We start from the raw sequence: 21,248 nt of genomic DNA on the forward strand, positions 1-21,248 counted from the left end.
TGTGATTGCCTGTTTTTGTGTAAAATCACAGAAAAAGAGAGATGCTCGGGTCGAGCAGGCTGCTTCATGCGCGTTCACGCTCAGGCATCGCCCGTAGCATTTGCTATCCGTAGCTTTAGCAGCAGAGAGAGAGGCAGTGCCACTTTGTCGCTGTTCCTAACGCCTAGTGACAAAGCTAGCTACATTTCTGAGGACCCTTAGCTACTTTCTGTAGAACTTTCTTCTAGATATTTCCTGCAAATTAGCAACAAAATAGCCATTTTCGCTTCAAACCGTTCTTTGAACGTTGTTTCAGCTGTCATCAAGGATATAAAAGTTACAGATACTCTAAATGTTACTAGAGTGTAACTCACCTTGTAAGATGTCTGACTCCCATGCTGAAGACCTGGGTTTGATGTGAACATAGTTTATTTAGAGTTTCTTTTTTACATTAATGATATATTTTTTTTACAGTAAGATGCCCAAATTTTTATTTGAGACTCGCCGAACGGCATTGAATTCACAGATAAAAAAGATGTGGGTTCAACTTTCATTTTGGAACAATTTTTCAAGCAAGGGAAGGGAATGATCTGAGTATGCAGGAGGACTGACCCATCATAAACCTTTGTCGGCTGTGCTGAAGAGAAAGGTACAGAACCATATTATTAATTAATTAGCTGCGCGTTCTCCTGTCCTCTGTCCTCCCTCCCCCCCCCCCCCCCACACACACACACACTCGAGGGCCACTATCCAGCACGTTTTAGTGGTTTCTCTGCTCCAACACACTAGATTCAGTGGTGGAATCACCTGTGCAGCAGCTCATCAGGCTCTGCAGAAGCCTGTTAATCACCTGCTGATTGAAATCAGATGTGTTGAAGCAGGATAAAACCAGAACGTACCGGATACCGGCCCTCAACCCCCGGACTTAAATAGCTCTGGTCCAGACTATCAAAGCAGCAAATGAATAATTATTATTTGGGGTAATAAAGTAATATAACAGTATCATGTTTTACTCTTTCTAATGTATTTAGTTCATTGTTTTATTAATATTTAAGTACATGCCTCACTAATATGTGTTTTAAAATAGATAATAACCAGAATGTCGAAGGGTTGAATTTACCTACAATCAGAACATTTCACTTTAAAGATAATAAATCTAGAAAGTGTTTTTTTTTAAATATTTGAGTTGCTACTTTAGAAACCCAACCTCATACGTGAAATCTTAGAATTAAATCAGATCTCTTTTAATTGATAATATTTTTTTTCTTTAGATCTCTGAATTCTTTCACTTTGCACAGCTAAAGAGACTGTGTAGTTTTTACCATTAATCTTTTAGAAATATCTGTTGAAATGTTGCAGAAACCAAATTAAATGTTGTTGAAAACTGACAGTTTTAGGCAGAATATTTAAATCTTAACTAAGATGAACTAAAGCCCCAAATTATTGACTGCACGTGTCTACAGCACGATTAGACACTCATTTATATAGTTTATCAGCAAGAATAAAAGTAGATTTGGAGGTGACTTGCTTTTTGGGGTGACGGTGGCACAGGAGTTAAGCGCTTGCCCCGTATTCGGAAGGTTGCAGGTTCGAGCCCCACTCAGTCTGTCGCTGTCGTTGTGTCCTTGGGCAAGACACTTAACCCACGTTGCCTGCTGGTGGTGGTCGGAGGGACCGGTGGCGCCAGTGCTCGGCAGCCTCGCCTCTGTCAGTGCGCCCCAGGGCAGCTGTGGCTACATCGTAGCTCATCCCCACCAGTGTGTGAATGCGTGAGTGAATGGGTGAATGACTGATTCTGTTGTAAAGCGCCTTGGGGGGTTCCAGGACTCTAGAAGGTGCTATATCAAATACAGGCCATTTACCATTTTTACTATTTAACAAATTTTACAATTATAACCATCCATCCATCCAGTTTCTTCCGCTTATCCAGAGTCGGGTCGCAGGGTCAGCAGCTTAAGTCGAGAGGCCCAGACTTCCCTCTCCCCAGCCACATAGTCCCTCCAACATGTCCTGGGTCTCCCTTTAGGTCTCCTCCTGGTTGGACATGCCCAGAAAACCTCACCAGGGAGGCATCCAGGAGGCATCCTAATCAGATGTCCGAGCCACCTCGACTGGCTCCTCCTGATGTGGAAGACCAGCGGATCTACTCCGAGCCCCTCCCGGATGACCGAGCTTCTCACCCTATTTCTAAGGGAGCTCCAGCCACCCTGTGGAGAAAGCTCATTTCGGCCGCTTGTATCAGCCATCTCCTTCTCTCAGTCACTACCCAGAGCTCATGACCATAGGTGAGGGTAGGATATACCGGTAAATCGAGAGCTTCGCCTTCTGACTCAGCTCTCTTCACCACCACCGACCGGTACAACGCCTGCCTTCAATCTGCCTGTCGCTCTCTCGCTCCAGCTTTCCCTCACTCGTGAACAAGACCCCGACTTACTTAAACTCCTCCCCTTGGGAAAGGTTCTCATCCCTGACCCAGAAAAGGTATTCTACCCTTTTCCAAATCAACAATTACAATTTACCAATAAAAAAAAAAAGACTAGTTACTGGATGGTTTTTGAAAGGCACGTGCATTTTATATTTCAAATAACACAATTCAACAAGACAGCAGAAAAATAAATAAACATCAGTTACATAAATGTGTTTTTTTTCCAGAACAATTCTAACAGATTATTGTTTTTAGTGCACGGTTCAGCACAAATCAGAACAAGCTGTTGCAGAAATGAAATAGGACATCTTTTATGCCTGAACATGACTGTTACTCACAGCAGCTTGTTTAGTCTAAACTGCGCTCAGCGGGGAAGAATAATCTTGAAATGCACTCTAAAGTTACTGTTAAAAAAAGTGTTTATTTTTTCTTTACGGTGTGCAGACTCACAAAAACTCCCCAAAATAACGTCCACATCTCATTAGAAGTCGCTCTGTTGGATGTTTGCTATTTGTAGGGTTATGCAGACACCAGAGAAATGACTGTAAGTCTAATTATATGCTGTGTTTAACATCATTTTTGACATTTTCTTAAACAAACTGAAGGGTTTTTAAATTGATGCCCCACCTTCACGCAGCCACTTCTCTCTGTTTAATTTGCCACAGTTTGAAAACAAGGCCTCTCTGTTGATGTTCCAGCCTTGAAGTTTTCAGAGTGGAGAAGCCAAGCTGCTAACTGTTAAACAGCATTTAAAACATCCATGAGAAGTTTTCTTTTAACGTTTTACTTTTTAAGGCTAAAGTGCCACAGATTTTCTCCCTGCTGCATTTGTCATGTCTGAGAATGCGATAATCTATTCTGTTAAAAATACATAACCAGTGAATGTTTGAGCTGTTTTGTCTTTAGTCAGGTCAAGCCATCTTTATGTATATAGCTCTTTAAAGCAGCATAAAAGCTGACCAAAGTGCTTAACAAGCCAAAACAAACTAAAGTTTCCTATAATACTAAATATAAGATAAAAGTTCATCAAAAAGTAAAAAAAAAAACATGACAAAAACAAACAAATCAATCAAACACACAACTAGGGATGGGTACCTTTGACATTTGAATCGATTCGGTACTAATTACCGGTACCTAGGAATCGATACCGGTACTTAACGGTACCAATTTTAGATACTTTTGAGTGTTTAATATTTTAATTCTCCTTTATAATAGAATTTATATTTTTCTCAATATATATAACCATATTTGATAAATATCACGATAAATAACATTCAACTGTTTGTATTTTAACATCGTCCTTGTAGTTTTATAAGCTGATAATTAAACTGAAGCAAACATCTTTACTGTGAACTAAATTTACTGTGTATCTTCATTCCTTTTGCCGTCCTTTTTCATTTGATTTTTCCTACTGGGAAGTTAGAATTTCCGAGGAGAAAGCGAACGCACCATTAGCTGATAACAATGGTGGCAATGGAAGCTAATTTATCAAGCTAACGTTATCTTAAACAGTTTATGTAGCTGCTGGAGCAGATTAAAACGATGATGCCTCACACTTAGATCGTTGTCGCTGGTTTCATCTTCACCCAATCACCCGTCGCATTTAGTAAAGTGAAGCCAAACTTTAGAGCGCGTTCATGTTCTTCCAGCCGGAAATTCGGAGTTCCGAGGAGAAAGCGAATGCACCATTAGCGGAATGGAAGCTAACAAATCAAGCTAACGTTATCTTAAACATTTTATTTACCTACCGGAGCAGATTAAGATGAGGATGTCTCACTTAGATCGTTGTCGCTGGTTTCATCATCACCCAGTTACCCATCACATTTAGTGAAGTGGACCCAAGCTTTAGCGTGCGTTCTTTCTACCATGCTGCTCTGTTTACAACTCGCTCGCAGCGACCAACGACATAATGCTCTTGCGCAGCTGTCTAGGCAAGTTCTCGTTATGAAGGACGGGTACCGAAACGAGGCACCGTTTCAAATGACGTGAATCGGTGCTCAGTCGGTACTATGGAATTCGGTCGGTACCTTAAAAAGTACCAAATTCGGTACCCATCGCTAAACACACCCTTAAGTTTTGCTCAACCTGAAGTTTCACATCTCCACTATCTTCTGGTCTAAAGTAGTAACTTCACGAGGGATCACATTCGTAGAGATGGCTCGTTAAATTCAGCAATGACGCTTGCCGCACTATTGCGACTTTGGCGCTTAAAGGGTTAAGTTAAAGCTGCAAAAGCAAATCTGTAAAACAAGCTAGCTGAACACATATTTTCATGCCTCTTAACAACATTCTAACATAGTTGTTGAGAGTGAAAAATAAAACCAAAACTTAACGAAGCGGTTTTGTCTCAAAACACGGCTCGGTCCGAATCCGGTTGTCTGTCTTGCTGAACCACTGCTTTTACCTGGGTCCTACAGTCATTGCGCGCTTGTGCGTTGAGCAGCAAAACTACTGGTGTGAGAGGCTCATGGCTCCACAAAATCAGAGAAGGAGAAACCGTTTAAAGCCACAGACAACAAAATACATTTGGAAGTGAAAAACGTTATCTGTTGTTTAGCGCTCTCCTGTTTCCTGTGGGAATGCTGGTTCTGGGAACAGGGGGACGCGTCCTAAGGATGGTACTGGATGGGAGCGGTGGGAGTTCCATGTCTGTGTTTGTGTTTAAAGGCTAGCTTATTTGGAAGATTTGCTATTGCACCTTTAAGGTTTTTGAGCTTTAGTTTTCTCTTTACACTGTAAAAAAGGATGTTTACTTTACGGTAAAATTGCCGGCAGCTGATTCTTTAACGGTAAATGGTTCTGTTGAACCATAAATCAAAACACACGTCTAACTTTCAAATGAATCTTCAGTAAAAATTTTTATATTTCTAATTCAGTCAGTTTCAGTGGCCATTTTTTCCCCACCAGCAGTGGAATCCACATCTGTATAATCTCCCTCACTAATGTGGGACTTTGAAACCTCTGCCTTGGGTTCCTTTATACTGTACAGATGTGACCCATGCAGCGGGGCGAAGAGAGAAAGTGTCTCAATATGAGTTCAGGTGCAGCGGTGAAGGGGTGAAAGGGTGCACGAGGGGGTGTCTGTGGTCATGGGGTAAAACGAGGAGCTCCTGGGGGAAGGGGGGGACGTTTGTGCACATGTGTATGTTTGGAGAGCTGGTGTTGACACGGACACAGCCGCTCCATTGTCCTCCTCATTCTGCAGTCAGGATGTTTGAGGGACGCCTCATCGCTTGGCTCCCTCTAATCTCTGCTGGAACCAGAAAACCCCGCGGCCCTCCAAAAACACCGTCAGCGCCAGAGCAGGACGCAAAACACGACCTGCTAGAAAAGCTGGAAAGGTTGCACCACTGAAAAGGATGGAGCAGTCAATTACAGATTACTCATGAGCTGTTTTAAACTTGCAGGCAGGGAAATAACCCCAGGGATTACCCCAAATCCACGGAGTAATCCTTTGATTTTTAATAGCTTTTGGTTTACTTTTGTCTTTTAAAACATCGGGCTTGAATTTTTAAATAAATATAAAAGAGGAGTCAGATAAAAGACTGCCTTAAAGTAATTTCATTTATCTCTCTTTTTTAGATCTTTAATGTTTCCTCTAAAGTCTTTTGGATTTTCCTTCATAAAAGCAGCTTATTTAATTTTTAAAATGTTTACGATCAACTTTATTATGTCCTACTAAATTAGTTATTTGAACATTTTTCACAGAAATTCAGTCAGAAAAATATCTGATATGTATTTTATATTTGATGAGATATTTTTGACATTTATTTTTACTTCTCTTTAATAATAATTAGGACATTTCTCTGTGGATGATAATTAAGATGACTGGATTTTTATCCTGGAGGCCCCCAAGAAAGTGATAGAAGCAGATTTATTTGAAGGTGGCTGCTACTCCTAAGACTTTATTGGGCTATGTTAATGATGGAGAGAGGCGGGCTGGCTGTCTGGAGCAGGTTGGGGAGCTGGAACGTAATTAAGCCGAGAGTCTGACGATGCCACTGTTACCCACTTTGATTAAAAACACGCTCAGCAGCTAATCTCCCCCAAATGAAAGTGCTCACATCACGTTGCACGGTCACCGTTGGTTCTTTTACTCAGAATGAGATAAATCCGCCTTTCTTTGTGCTCGTTCTCCTCCTCACCTCCACGTCTGCGCCCAAACCGCATGCTGTTCTGCCCCTCTGAGATCTGGGTAACCTTTCTGGAGGTTTATAACTTCCATATGCCCTGCTGGGTCTTTTATGGCCGGACTGCGTAATTCAGGAGAAGCTTTTATATTTCCAGGCCAGTACACATATGTTTTCTTGTCTGAGCAATAATGATTGTTAGTATAGATTTCCCGGGGCTCAAACAGGAGACTTAATTGACCTGAACAGCTCTGAGTGACTTGGCACCTCCCGTCTCAGCCCCCCTCCCCACCATCGGGACCTTTCTCTGGGACAAAGAGGCTTTTGTGCCCCCGCCTGCGCCGCGGCGCTCCGAAGCTTTGTTGACTGTTTCTGTCTGACAGAGCAAATAGCTCTGGCCTCCTTTTGTTTATTGTAATTTTTTGAAGTTTGAACAAAGTTTACACAAAGCCCCATTTTCTGATGTTGTTTAGTGGCCGCCTGCGGGGGGAGCGGGAGAAGGAAGACGCAGAGTTTTTTTTTTTGTTTGTTTGGAGTTTCTTTTGCTGTCTGACCTCGTATCTCCTCATCTTTTGTCTCTTTCTGTGTCTTCATCGCTGACAGGGATCACATTTACACGGTGGACACCGAGACAGCCAACGGGGACGAGATTTTTTTCAGCAAGGTGAGTGAGGCTCCTTGAGGACTCTTTGCCGCGCCGTGATTGACAGAATGACCCTGACAAACTCGCTCAAAGTATGTTTGTGTGTTTGCGCCTGTCTGCACTCTCGCACACCCACCTGCTCACCGACGGGAGCCACGATGACCTCACCGAGCGGATTATCCAATCAATCAGTTAACGAGCTGCGTCTGTGTCGCCCACGCTCATCAGTAGGGCGGTTTCACCAGGACAGAATCTGGGAAACAGGAAGAAACGTCATAAAAAAATGAGAATTTTATGGTATTTTTACTTGAAGATTTTGGTTATAAATCCACTTTCCCCTCCATTCTACCCACTTCTGTCTGGTATCGCTTGTCCCCAACATAATGGATGCAAACCCAACTCAAACAAGACCATTCTCTTGTATACAACCACCCTCCGTCCCTCCACCTCATCCACTTCAATGACAAAGCCCGGCGAGTGGTGGCTAATGAGAGCAGGCTGCAGATGAAAGGCGGGTGGGAGAGGCGCTGATTGATTGATGACTGAGGGTCTTTAATCAGCGGCTGAGCTCCAAACACGCTTAACAACAGCGGCAGGTTCGCGGCGGTCTCAACCTGTGGCTCAACGCTGACCCTCAGGCCACACGGTGAAGGAGTCAGAGCGGTGTGTGTGTGTGTGTGTGTGTGTGTGTGTGTGTGTGTGTGTGTGTGTGTGTGTGACGTAGCAGTGATTGATAAATGTGTGTAAGATAAAGAGGAATTTCTTCTCACGCAGAATCTGTCCAGATCTAAAGTCAGAGTTTCATTTTTTCATCTCAAACGAAGCAAAACATGGGTCAGTTAGAGCAGGTTTAATGAGGAGACATGGATGGCGATCGGAATCGAATAATAATAAAAATAATAGGTAACACTTTATAATAACTACATCTTATTTAGCCTTAATTACACATGAACAAGCATCTAAGTAACTACTAACAAATAATTAATTGACAATGGCTATTACTTAATAAATAATTAACCAATGCATCAATTAATGCTTTGTTTTTATTAAGTAAGAGCCATTGTTAATTATTTGTTAGTAGTTACTTACATGTTTGTTCATGTGTAATTAAGGCTAAATAAGATGTAGTTATTATAGTGTTACCAAATAATTAATAATCAGAGAATTTAAAACTCATCTATCTGATTTTTCAGATCATTCAATGCACGTGAAGAATTCAGCAATTCTAAATCTGTTTGTCATCAGTCAATTTGGTATCTTTAAGTGCTAATTCTTGCTAGCAAAACCAGATCTCCCAGCTGGACGTTTTTACTTCTAGACTAATCATTTTAAAGATAATGAGAAAATTAAAATCAAAACGTTGATTTTAAATGAATTAAAAACAGAATTGAATCCTCTTGAAGGCTAAAAAACACTTATAGAATATAGAAAAAGATCAATATAATGTTTAGCTTTTCATTCAAACATATCTATATTTCTTATTTCATCAGTTTTTCCCAGTTAAGTTCAGTAAATGCTACATGTGAAACTGGTAAAATGAGAATATTATGGAAACGTTCGGTTATTTCAGTAATTCAACTTAAAAGGTGAAACTAATAAATGAGACGGACTCATTACATGCAAAGCCAGATATTTTAAGACTTTATTTGTTAGGATTGGGATGATCATGGCTTACAGCTCAAGAAAACCCCACATTAAAAATCTCAGACAGAATATTGTGTAATGGTTCAATATTCTAGACTCAGTGTCACACTGTAATCAGCTAATGAATCTAAAACAGGTGCAAAGGGATCCTGAGCCTTTAGATGGTCTCTCAGTTTGATATGAATGACTGACATAATTGAGCTTTTGCACAGTAATCTTGTTTTTTTTTTCACTTGTGTGCTCTAGAAATTATTAACGAGAATCTCAGACGGTTAACTTCACCTAAACTTCTTGAAAGATGAGATTGATATAGACCATAGAAAGTCCCAGAAATTGAAGAATGAAAAGTATTTTCTTAATAATAGATCTTTGATATTAATCAAAATTGGCCAAAACATGTATCGGTTGGCTCTCAAACCAGAATCGGTGCATCCGTTAGCGTACATGATCATTGTAGGAACGGGTTATTGAGCTAAAATTCTATTTTCTCCTCAATGTTTAGTTTTTTTCTGCTTCACTTTCAAATAGCACACTTTATTGTACTATGATTCTACCATACTTATCATATTGTGTCGAAGTATGGGGCAATACTTATAAATCTAATTTATTAAAGATTTGTGTTCTCCAAAAAAGAGTGGTAAGGATAATTACTAATTCTGGTTATAGAGATCATACAACTTCATTATTCTGTAAGTCCAGATTACTCAAATTTTTTGACTTAATTCAATTTAAAACTGTCCTAGTACCGTATGGGGCCATGATGGGTGTACTACCGGGTAATTTGCAAAGGATGTTTAAAACTCATGAAGAGGGTTATGAATTGAGAGGCGTTAAAAACTTCATTTTTCCCTTATACCGAACAACTATGAAAAGTATGTGTGTATCTGTGTGTGGTATCAAACTGTGGAACAAACTTGATGTGACTTTAAAATTATGTAAAAACATTAGATCATTTAAAATGTTGTATAAACAACTTCTAATTGACTCATACATAAATGGCAAGTGATAAAAATGGTAATTGGTTGCAAATGGAATATTTTGTTTTTGTTGTTTATTGGTTTTGTTTTCTTTTTCTGTAGATTCATGTGAACAATTGTTTGGTAACTGTCTTTTTATGTAGCAAGGTGAAGTTAGAACGACCTGCATAAAGGAGAAGTTTATTTTTCTTTCAAATTTGCTAATGTGAGCAAATGTGATTTATTAACTGAATTGGGGCTGGACTAGATAAGCTTTTGCTTCTTCCAGTTCCCTCTTAAATGGTTTTATGTTAGTGTATGTTTTGTATTGTTTCATTCAACGATTATGTTTATCGTATTCCACATTTTTAAAATTTTTTATGCACCAGGAATATGGGGGAGTGCATATGCAATTTCATGTTTTCGATGGTTTGAGATGAATAAATAAAATAAAATAAATAATTTCATCTTTTCTTCAGAAAATGACATGGAAGTCCAGACAGGGAGACGTGGACACCTGCAGAATGAAAGGAAAGCACAAGGTAAGAGAAGTCTGCACCCTCACATCGTTCACACACACACACACACACACACACACACACACACACACACACACACACACACACACACACACACACACACACACACACACACACACACACACACACACACACACACACACACACACACACACACACACACACACACACACACACACACACACACACGCACACACACCAGCTGTGAGAGCCTGAATCTGCAATAGTGCATTATTTATAGTTTATTTGAGCTTCTGCTCTCATATTTTATAGATTGCATCAATGGGAATCTTTATATTTCTTAGCTGTATTATTGTTTTTTTATTATATAACAAAAAAAGATTTATTATTTTAATATTGCTTGAGGAAGCTAATAAATGGTGCATTAAAACACGCCGTAAACACGTCCCGTGGTGAAAAGTCACTGTTTGTTACAGATGCCTCTCACTTGAGTTGTGCTTCAAAATCAAAGACAAGAAAAAAGTGTTTTTGTGAAAGTAAAAAGGCTAAAATGTCACCGTGGACTTCCTGTCTTTGTTCTTTATCCTGACCCGCGTTCCCCGAAGGACGAGTGTCACAATTTCATCAAAGTCCTCCTGCAGCAAAACGACGACGCCTTGTTTGTTTGTGGAACAAACGCCTTCAATCCCTCCTGTCGAACCTTCAAGGTAAGACTCCAAATTAATCCACAGAAATTTACCTCGGTGACAAGAAATCCTCTCTGCTTTCTCCTGTTGCACACAAATAAAACAAACTTTCAGGTGTTTCTTATGCTCCAAGAGTCACTGCGATATGAATGCAGTTAGATGACTTTCACAAGTCAGCAGGTTCCCGCTTAACTCTTTATCTCCAGGTCGACACGCTCGATTTAGAAGCACAGAAAACTATCAACCTGCATTCTTCACACACACACACACGCACACACGCGCACACACACACACACACACACACACACACACACACAGTGTGAAACGCAGGTGATGACACAGTCCTGAAATCCAATTCAACCATCTCCCGTAAATCTGTGCAGGGCCACGTTCATGCATGCATGTCTGGAAAACTTTCACCAGAAGGAAAATCGTAGACAGATTTTTGTCTTTTCACATCAGATTAAAATGATTTCAGGTAGAAATAAAGATGGACTTTGAGGAGAGGAATAAAGCTGCCAATAAAAAGACAAGGGAGGAAGGAGAACGCTTGGAATGAAGGGAAGCAGATGGGCTGACATAAAAAGCAGATGGGCTGAGAAGATTAATTCCTTCCTTGGCGATGTAAATCCATAGTTTTTAGTGTTTAGTGTTAAAAAAAAGGGGGGGGGGATTGTGGAGTTGTCTAAACCCAACAAAAAATCTCTTTTTAATAAACATTTTCTATTGTTCAAGATGACACGAGCATAAACAGGAAGTACTGTGATGGCGTAGCTGTAGAGGGTATTACTTAGTGAAAACAGGTTTTGGGAAAGTCTGAGTGGATTTTGTTGTTTGAAATGATCATAAAGTGGAATTATTTCTCAATGTTAATATTTATTTTATTTGCACAGCAGTAATAAACAACAAAACCCACTCTGCGTTAGCAGAAAACCAGGAGTTCTGGATAACCCTAACCCTAAGCCAGACTAGAGATTCACAGATATGGATTTTTATGTTGCCGATACCGGTGCCAATATTATAGAGGACATGGTCAGCCAATGGCCGATGTGTGCTATTGCTATTTGGGATGGTTTTCATGGCAGATATCTACACATTTCTCACCTTATTTATATAATAAAATGTGACTAATAACAACAACCGTAAACAGTTTCTGAACACAGAATTTTAATTTTGTTCTCTATTCAGTATTAAAATCAAACATTTAACTATCAAGCAAATGAATAAACTAACCCAGTACTAATTATTTAGAATATAAAGAAATGTGAGTTGCCAATAATGTTTTTTAGGTTGAATTATTCAGGAACATAAATACACGTTTAAATAAGGCAGGCACCAGGCTGCCTGCAGATGTGGCTGACTTTAAATGGGCTCTACTTAATAGACACAATGGCTGATGCTGATATATAAAAAAATTGGTAAATATCGGCCAGATATTTTAGCTAACCGATGCATCGGTCTGTCACTAATCCAGACCATTTAGAATATTTAAAGGGACTTTACGGACTTTTGAATTTTTATGCTCGCGATTGCCCCCTCAGGCCAAAAGCGTAACGGCAGCTTCAATTGTAGGCTCGTGCACGAGGCGCGCATGCTGTACGTGCACACTCCTTAACGAAAATAACAGCTGAGATAGTCCCGTGTGTGTGTGTGTGTGTGTGTGTGTGTGTGTGTGTGTGTGTGTGTGTGTGTGTGTGTGTGTGTGTGTGTGTGTGTGTGTGTGTGTGTGTGTGTGTGTGTGTGTGTGTGGCCCGGAGGACAGAGGACAGGAGAACGCGCAGCTAATTAATTAAATAATTTGGTTCTGTACCTTTCTCTTCAGCACAGCCGACAAAGGTTTATGATGGGTCAGTCCTCCTGCATGCTCAGATCATTCCCTTCCCTTGCTTGAAAAATTGTTCCAAAATGAAAGTTGAACCCACATCTTTTTTATCTGTGAATTCAATGCCGTTCGGCGAGTCTCAAATAAAAATTTGGGCATCTTACTGTAAAAAAAATACCATTAATGTAAAAAAGAAACTCTAAATAAACTATTTTCACACCCAGAATCAAACCCAGGTCTTCTGCATGAGAGTCCGATGTCATACTAGGTGAGCTACACTCTAGTAATATTCAGAGTATCTGTAACTTTTATATCCTTGATGACAGCTGAAACAACGTCAAACCAAAGAACGGTTCGGAGTGAAAATGGCTATTTTGTTGCTAATTAGCAGGAAATATCTAGAAGAAAGTTCTACTGAAAGTAGCTAAGGGTCCTCAGAAATGTAGCTAGCTTTGTCACTAGGCGTTAGGAACAGAGACAAAGTGGCACTGCCTCTCTCTCTGCTGCTAAAGCTACGGATAGCAAATGCTACGGGCGATGCCTGAGCGTGAACGCGCATGAAGCAGCCTGCTCGACCCGAGCATCTCTCTTTTTCTGTGATTTTACAGAAAAACAGGCAATCACAGTAAAAATGCCAGGGCTCATTCTACAGGACCAGGGCATTGCAGGAGAATGCATGAAGAAGACATTTATTATTTCTAGACATGTTTTGGCTGTCAAACTTCCATAATGCCCCTTTAAAAACCAGTAAGCCAGTGGGTTGAAACCAGCAATGCTTTTCCCCAGGAATGAAATATTAAATTTACTTAACCAAGTTAAGTGAACTGGTTCTAATATATGTTTACGTTTAACAGTGGAACCGGTTGACATAACTTGGTTAGGTTAATTCAACATTCCATTTCTTACAGTGTACGGCCATGTTCTCTATATTCCTGCTGGGAGACGAGCAGAGGCCTTTCTCACCACCTGTAGACGACGAGCAGAGGATTGATTTGTTTCAGATAGGAAGTTTAAGTCCTTCCATGTGTCGATGCTGCCCCGACAGAGTTGTTAAAACTACTTTCATGAGTAAAAACAGCTGAATATCATCTGCAAAGAAGTGAAACTGGTTTATTGCATTTAAAAAGCAGTTAGAGCCAAAGCTCTGCTTGGCTAATGCTGTACAGTTACTACTTTAGACACAAAAAGAAGAAGAAAGGGGTTTTCATTAAGCACCTTTCCAGATAAAAACCACTATTGATAAAAACATTAGGAAAAAAAAACAAATCATGTAAAAATTAAGAATAAAACATTTTACTAGAAAAAAATAAACTAATAACAATCGCTGTGTCTCAATTCAGGGTCTGCATCCTTCGAAGGACCCAGCCTACTCGGCCGACGTGGGCTGGGTCCTCCGTCCGCTGGGTAGACCGGACGTTAACGGCTGTGAATTTGGACAGGCCTAGCCTTCGTGAATTCCCGCCTCTCCCTCGGCGAACGTTCCGTCGCCTAGCAACCGTGGAACCGCTGAGCAGAAGGGAGAAGGGACTTTAAACGATGGAGCTCGAAGTTTTATTTAGCTTTTTAACCATTTCCTTGACTGTTGGAGAGCTAATTCAGAGAAAATACTTTAGACAAGCTGAGCCTGAGCAAAGATGTGATAATAGTTTTTAATACTTTCTAAAGGTCTTAATTTGATCAAAACCGAGTTATCACCTTTTAAGACTTTTCAAGACCCAGCAGATTTGTAAACCAAAATAAAATTCAATGCAGAACTGATTTCATTTAGATATTTCTTTTATATGTACATGTTTAATCTTTATTAACCATTTTTTCTGTCAAGATTCTCCCTTCTGTCCTGTGCCCTCTGCTGCTCTGCCTCCCTCTGCAGCCTCATGTCCTCCCTGATCAGCTCCAGGAGCTGGTCATCGCTGTCACCTTCCCCTGGATGCCCATTTTCTCCAGAATAGTCTTAACAAACATGTAAGAAAAAACACAGGAAGAGAAAAGAGGACAACGGGTTTTCCTTTCGTGTTTTCACAGAAAAACTGAACTTAAAATGTGAGATGTTATTGTACCTCCATGCCACAGCCGCCGAATGCTTTGCTCCAGTGATCATGTGGTCCGTCTCCGCCCTAAGCTTAATAAAGTCCGTGGTTTTCTCTTATGTCCCTAAAATACAAACTTCTATTAAGATCAGGGGGAAAACGTAGCGGGAGAAGTGCGACACCGAGCGGCCGAACATACGAGGCGAGACCGCAACACAAGCACTTTTACTGTAACATTTCTAGCTAAAATAACGTTCATGTATCACAAAAAGTCCTTAACCTGACAGTTTTCAGGTTTATACTGACATTTATATGCGCAATCCTCTCCGACAGCTCCCGCTTCACTGTCCGCCATTGTTTTTAAAAGTTCTGCCGTCCGGCCCGCAAGGCATCTTGGGAAATGTAAACCACTGAAGGATACGCCGGACCCATCCTTCTTGCAGGCGAATAGAAGGCCGGATTCGTCGACCGCATTTGAAGGAGTCTTTGAATTGGGACAGGCCTAGTCGCGGCGCTGTGACGTAACCGGGCGACGAATCCGGATGCAGACCCTGAATTGAGACACAGCCGATAACAGCTGTCTGGTTCATCCTGCTCTGCCCCTTTAGACAACTTACACAATTTCAATTGTAGATGAATCCTTAAAATATAATTTTAGTGCAGAAATTGTATTTTAAAGCGTTTCCTGGGAGTGGGTGTCCCTCCGTGTGCATTTTCACCAGAGCTCCACTGTGGCAGCTGACTTAGGATGCTCGTTGGTGCTCGAGTGTCTACTCTGTCGAAGACGAGAAGAAAAAAACCTTTTAGAAGGAAGATTAGAGATGACCTAGCTCGGGGTTTTCTCAGTTTTTTGTCCCCCCCCCCGAGGCAAAAAGACGTACGAGCTGTTACGGAGCTCCGAGTCTCTTTCACGTTTTTGTGAGAACGTTTAATGTTGCCATCTTTTCATGCAACCATCAGACAAAACACAAGATGTGTGTCTGAGACACGAGTGGAAACGTGAAACAAAGATGTCCTGGGAGGGTCAGACAGATGAGCAGACAGACAGCAGGACAGCGAGACTCAACGGTTTTGTTCTGACGAGCGTTATTGTTGTCTTTGTTGGGATGCGAGGCGATGGCGATGTTATCGGTGTAGCCTGTGGGGAACTCTCTTCTGCTTTGGTCCACTAGATCTATTTATCATAAAAGCAAGGCACTTCTGCCCCGTTGCCTTTGTGGTTTAGCATGCTAAGCACACAGAATGAGTGCCTTTCAATTCACCGACTCCTCCCGCAGGGGAAAGTGGAGTTTATGTCTTTGCATTTATCAGGGGTGGTTAGCTTTTATAGCGCCTCTGGTTATGGTTTCAAGGTTGGTTTTAGCTGCCACTGCGCTGACATGGCTGCTAGTCTGCTGGAGTACATGCGAATTGTGGAGAGGTGCTGTGAAACAGGGCGAAGTTTGATAAAACGGCCTTGCACCGGGGTAAAAGCACACTTTTCTGCAACAGGTAAATCGCATTTCTTCATTTATTGAATGATATATGTCTTTCTTTCATGTAAACTCAAAGTAAACTATGTTTATGCATCTTTTTGATGTTACTTGATTGAATAAATGATAAACTTCAATTGTAAAAATCAGGGCGAAAATTCCAGCTTTTATTTTTGTGCTGTCATTGTAAAGTCTGGACATATGCACAGAGGGAAAAAGTGTGCAGGGATCAAACAAATGGTGCAACCTTTGCAAACATGCAACCGTACAACACACACATTTTTCAAAAAGCAGCACAAACACACCGCTCTGCTGGCAAGCTGGCAGACTCTCTGGGCAGATACCAGGCCTTTGATGGCCTGCTGGGCTCATCCCAGCTACGTGGTCACAAGTGTGTGTGTGTGTGTGTGTGTGTGTGTGTGTGTGTGTGTGTGTGTGTGGTTAAGTCCACCTTGGCCACAGTTTGCCTTTCCATCTCCCCAGTGTGACAGCCCTGAAAAGAGCTTCTGTTTGGGGCCAGCTTCATCCCACATTAATCAACAGTGCTGCAAGGGCGAGCAGGAGGGAATGGGAGGCATGGAAGCGGAGAAACGGGTGGAGAGAATCAAAAAGAGGAGAAAAAAGAGGGCAAAGAGGGCCCAAACCAACCACAGCCCAACTTGTTTTCTGTTTTCTGACACTTTCCCTGCCAGAACAGCTCTATTTTTTACCCCTCGCTCTTTTCTTTTTTGTTTTTCTAATCAGTTGTTCTCTTTATTAGCTCCTTCTTGTTTGCCACTCAACAATTTGTGACCCACCAATCAGAAAAAAACCCACCAACAGACACATTGGCAGCATGACACAGCCCCTCTCTCGCTCTCACCCTTTCCATCTCTCCATCTCTTCCTTCTTCTCCCTTCTTCTTCTGCCAGTTTTAATATCTCTCTCCCGCTTCCCCATCTCTCCCCCTGTTGCTTTCTCCCTCTGTCACTCTCTTGCTGTGTTGTAATAATAAACGCCCATCCAGCTGGGCCGATATGTGAATGGAGTCAGTTTCATCGCTTGTTGCTGGGTGAAGTGGTGTGTGTGTGTGTGTGTGTGTGTGTGTGTGTGTGTGTGTGTGTGTGTGTGTGTGTGTGTGTGTGTGTGTGTGTGTGTGTGTGTGTGTGTGTGTGTGTGTGTGTGTGTGTGTCAGTAGGGAGTCATCAAGGCTCTGAGTCTCAGGTGATCATAACTCATGTACTCAATAGAATGTGTACACTCAAAAATGTCTGTTGTAATTGTTAAACAATGCAGTTGTAAAGAACGGGTCATTTACATTTTACTTATGAACCATAAGATGTGAGATTCCATAGAAATATGAAATATCAATCTGATGGATCTTTGAATATTTTAACCAGAAGATCAGAACTTTTTATTGCAGGGATTAAGCGACACTTCGTATTAACTCCGAGGAAAGAGAGAGTCAGGTTTATAATAGCTAAGAAATTTATTTCTACACAAATTTAAACAAGACTAACTTAAACACTCTGTGTACTGATGGACTAAGGTGGAGTGAGACGTGAGATGAATGATGTATGTGTGGAATGTTGTTATCAGAACCAGCGGATCCGGAGAATCAGTTAGTTCCGAGTGGGAGTGAATGTTTCGCTCTAAACTTTAGTAGGAGATTTATAACACACGTGAAACGCCATCTTTCGGTCTACGTACCCCAGGGGAAGCCTCCGTTAGATCCAGAATGCCGAGGTCCTCTCGGACCCTCCTTGGAACCGAAGCCGGTAGAAAAGCAGCGGTGCCGACCAAACTAGTCTGGGAATGCTTCCGGGTCACGACAGGTTATCACTGGCGTCTCCGAGACCCTGAAGGGGTCGTGAGATTCAGCTTTTATTCTGAAGGAACCGTTGAGGTCAGGTGTTACCTGCAACAGATTTTATCCGGCTTGTCGAGGTTCTTTTTGGCTGAAGAGGAAGTCCGGATGGCCGGTCCGAGACTTCTCTAGAACGCTTTGAACTAAAGAAAAGGTGGCGTGGGATAGTTTGTATAATTGTCATATTTTTGTTTACTGGCGAATCAGAATTTGACGTGCAAAAGAGGGTTTCTACAAACACCACAGAAAAACCACGCCTCGCATCAGAAACGACGGTTCTGATTGGATCAGACAACAGTAAATGTGTCGTGTGACTTTAGCATTACGTGTCATCAGTGTCTAGTGCAAATGTCCAGGATTATAATAACTTGTAAAATACTACTGATCACAGGATTATAATATCAAGTAATAACATTGTCATTTCACAGATTGATTGAACATTGGGCTCACATTATTATTGGTAATAACAAACGTTTGATTGTGTGTTTATCAAAAGAGTTCTCCTTCTTCGTCTTGAGCTGTAACAGAGGTGAAGCAGTTCAGATGAGCAGAGTGCATGAAAGACCTTGGCCACTATCTCATGTAGATAAGCCCGTCAGAGACTTTATGTCTTTGCTCAAGCAGACGCAGCAGATCATGGCCTTTAGGTCAACAACAGGACATTCATGACGCTACACAATGTTTCTGCTTCAGAAGATTTGAAGATGATGATTTTTATAAAAAGTGCTGCAAGGATTCCGGTTTCCAGCTCGAGTGTAAAAAGTGATCACGGAAAGCTTTCATCCTTCCAGGTTTTACAAAGGCTGAAGACAAATGAGCCATGACTATTAATCCGTCAGGGAGATGTGTCCCTTTTTAAGGCTTTCACCACCAGCTCTGGACCAGGTGTGAACTTGTGCACTTGAACTTTATGAATGAAGAGGGTTGTCTCAGGTGAAAATATGGTCTGTATAGGAACACGTGTGCTCAGTCCAGCTGCTGACGCTCATGTTACCCATCTGAAAATTCATCTTCAGGGTGGAACCATGAGCTGTCCCTTTGGACAACTGTGTCAAAACTACTCAAACAAGCTTACTTAAACACACTTCCACACCAATAGAGCTAATTGTTAACGGTGTTAATCTGAGATTTAAGCTCTAGTTGTTGTAATTAGTTTGGGTCGACACATATTTTAGTAAGTATAGTCAAACTTATTAGCTCAGAAATTTAGACAGTTGCTGAAGCAAAATCATTTTGTTCTGTCAGTCTAGCAACGCTCCATTAATAATAATAAAATAAGTAGCATTGACGTTATTTAAAAGCTTGCATTAACTCATTCACTGTCAGTCGTTTCCTGATCAGAAAAGCACTTCGCTGCCAGCATTTTTCAGCATTTTCACAGTTTTTTTAAGAGTCACAGAACATTGCGCTCTATGATGATGTCAACGCCAAAAAGTGACGTGTGACGTACGCAGATGAAGATCGGCTTTGGAGCTGGGATGTTTGCTCTTACGGTGTGGGGGCTCGTTCCGATGCCCACACAGTAAAAAAATGCAAATGACGCCTTTAGTCGTCATTGGCAGTCAATCAGGGGCGTGTCCAGAGAGTGGCCTGGGGTAGCACATGCCACCCTTAGAATCTGATTGGCCACCCCAGGTGCCACCCCACTAAGTTCCAGTTTAAATTGACTTTACATTGTCGACAAAAGGCTTGGGTTTAAACTCCAGAATAGTGTGTGGTTGCACGCACCTTTCACCTTGTTTTCTAGCCCAGGCCTACAGAACATTTCTGCAGTATTAATATTATTTAATATTTTTTCACATTCACATACATAGTATTTAGAGTCCCACTCATCTCCAGTTGGTGGCAGTAATGCAACAAGAAGTGACTTGCTAACCACAACAAAACTAGAAGATGAAGGGGGAAAAAAATGGTGATTGTGCAATGTGAAACTCAAAAAGTCAATAGCAAGTAAATAAATAAATAAACGATTTGTGTAAATAAATAAATAAGCATAACCATTGGTGCCACCCATGAGTAAACAAGTGCCCCACATGGGCCACCCCATTTTAAAAGTCCTGGACACGGCTCTGCAGTTAATGAGTTAATGAAGCTTTCACTACAGGTTAAAAATGATACTATTTCATGTTTGAGTTGAAAATGCCGCTAGGATTGACTCGGCCCTGGATGATAAAGGATATTACCTCAGTTGAATCTGAACCCAAAAATCTTGTTGAAGAACAAGAAGAGTAACGTCCTCGATGACAAACCCCGCAATAGCGATAAACAAAAGTCCCTGGAACACAAAATCAGATCCTCACGATGAATTCTGACCCAATTATAACATTCCTAATGGGCATGTCTTGGCTCTACGTTGGTGTTTGTCTAATTAATTAGCACATAGCCTATGGAAAGCACAAATGAGCTGTTGTTGTAATTAATTCATCCAGATACGATGCACCTCAAGCTAAAGTTACTGTACATTCAATCTGCTGGGGAGGTCCTCAGAGCTGTGAGTGTGTTAAATCAGACCTGACAGCCAGTGACGAGGCTACATTCCTCACTTTCGTTGTTTGAGTTTGTGGGCTTGACAGAGTAACACTGTTTGTCTGAAAAACAGTGAAAAAAGATCCATCCATCATTGACATTTCTTGTTTAAAAATATTTGCGGTAAAACGTGGCGGACGGCTTTGAAATCCAGATTATTGCTTTAGACATGGGTAATACCATGGACGGGACCACAAGAGTGTTGTTTCTCCACACATGCCAGCTCAACGGGGGGCTGGAGCCTATCTGCGGCGAGCCTGGGAGTGTCTTCCACCGTTCAAACTGCAGGAACAGATTAGTGACAGCCGGCCAGGCCCAGAAGCAGAGGTCACCATCTTGGTGAAATCATCTGAGGGGATGGAAGAGGTGGAAGGATAAGAGAGTGTACGTTTGGTGTTGTCACATAGAGGGAGGGTTAATGCATCACTATGTGGCTCTTTATGTACAAACTCCAGTCAAATAACAATTTCCCTGCATTATTCTGCTATAATGTCATCTGAGCAATGCACCACAGCTTCTGTTTGTTGTGAAAGGTCACTTGTTTCTGCCATATCAGCCTCAACAATTTCTCTGGCCAGCTTTTACACCATTT

General features: G+C 41.3%; 1 protein-coding gene across 4 annotated transcripts in view; it reads left to right on the top strand.

Moving 5' to 3' along the window:
- sema6a (sema domain, transmembrane domain (TM), and cytoplasmic domain, (semaphorin) 6A) overlaps window positions 1–21,248 on the top strand; it is a 199,225-nt gene that overhangs the window by 96,564 nt on the left and 81,413 nt on the right. For all 4 annotated transcript variants that reach the window (XM_054731599.2, XM_054731598.2, XM_015972936.3 and 1 more), the window contains 3 exons: window positions 7,138–7,198; window positions 10,257–10,319; window positions 10,883–10,984. In XM_054731599.2, the coding sequence (XP_054587574.2) occupies window positions 7,138–7,198; window positions 10,257–10,319; window positions 10,883–10,984 (226 nt within the window). The remainder of the gene's footprint in view (window positions 1–7,137; window positions 7,199–10,256; window positions 10,320–10,882; window positions 10,985–21,248) is intronic.

This window comes from Nothobranchius furzeri, chromosome 17, assembly GCF_043380555.1.
Source record: "Nothobranchius furzeri strain GRZ-AD chromosome 17, NfurGRZ-RIMD1, whole genome shotgun sequence".
NCBI lineage: Eukaryota > Metazoa > Chordata > Actinopteri > Cyprinodontiformes > Nothobranchiidae > Nothobranchius > Nothobranchius furzeri.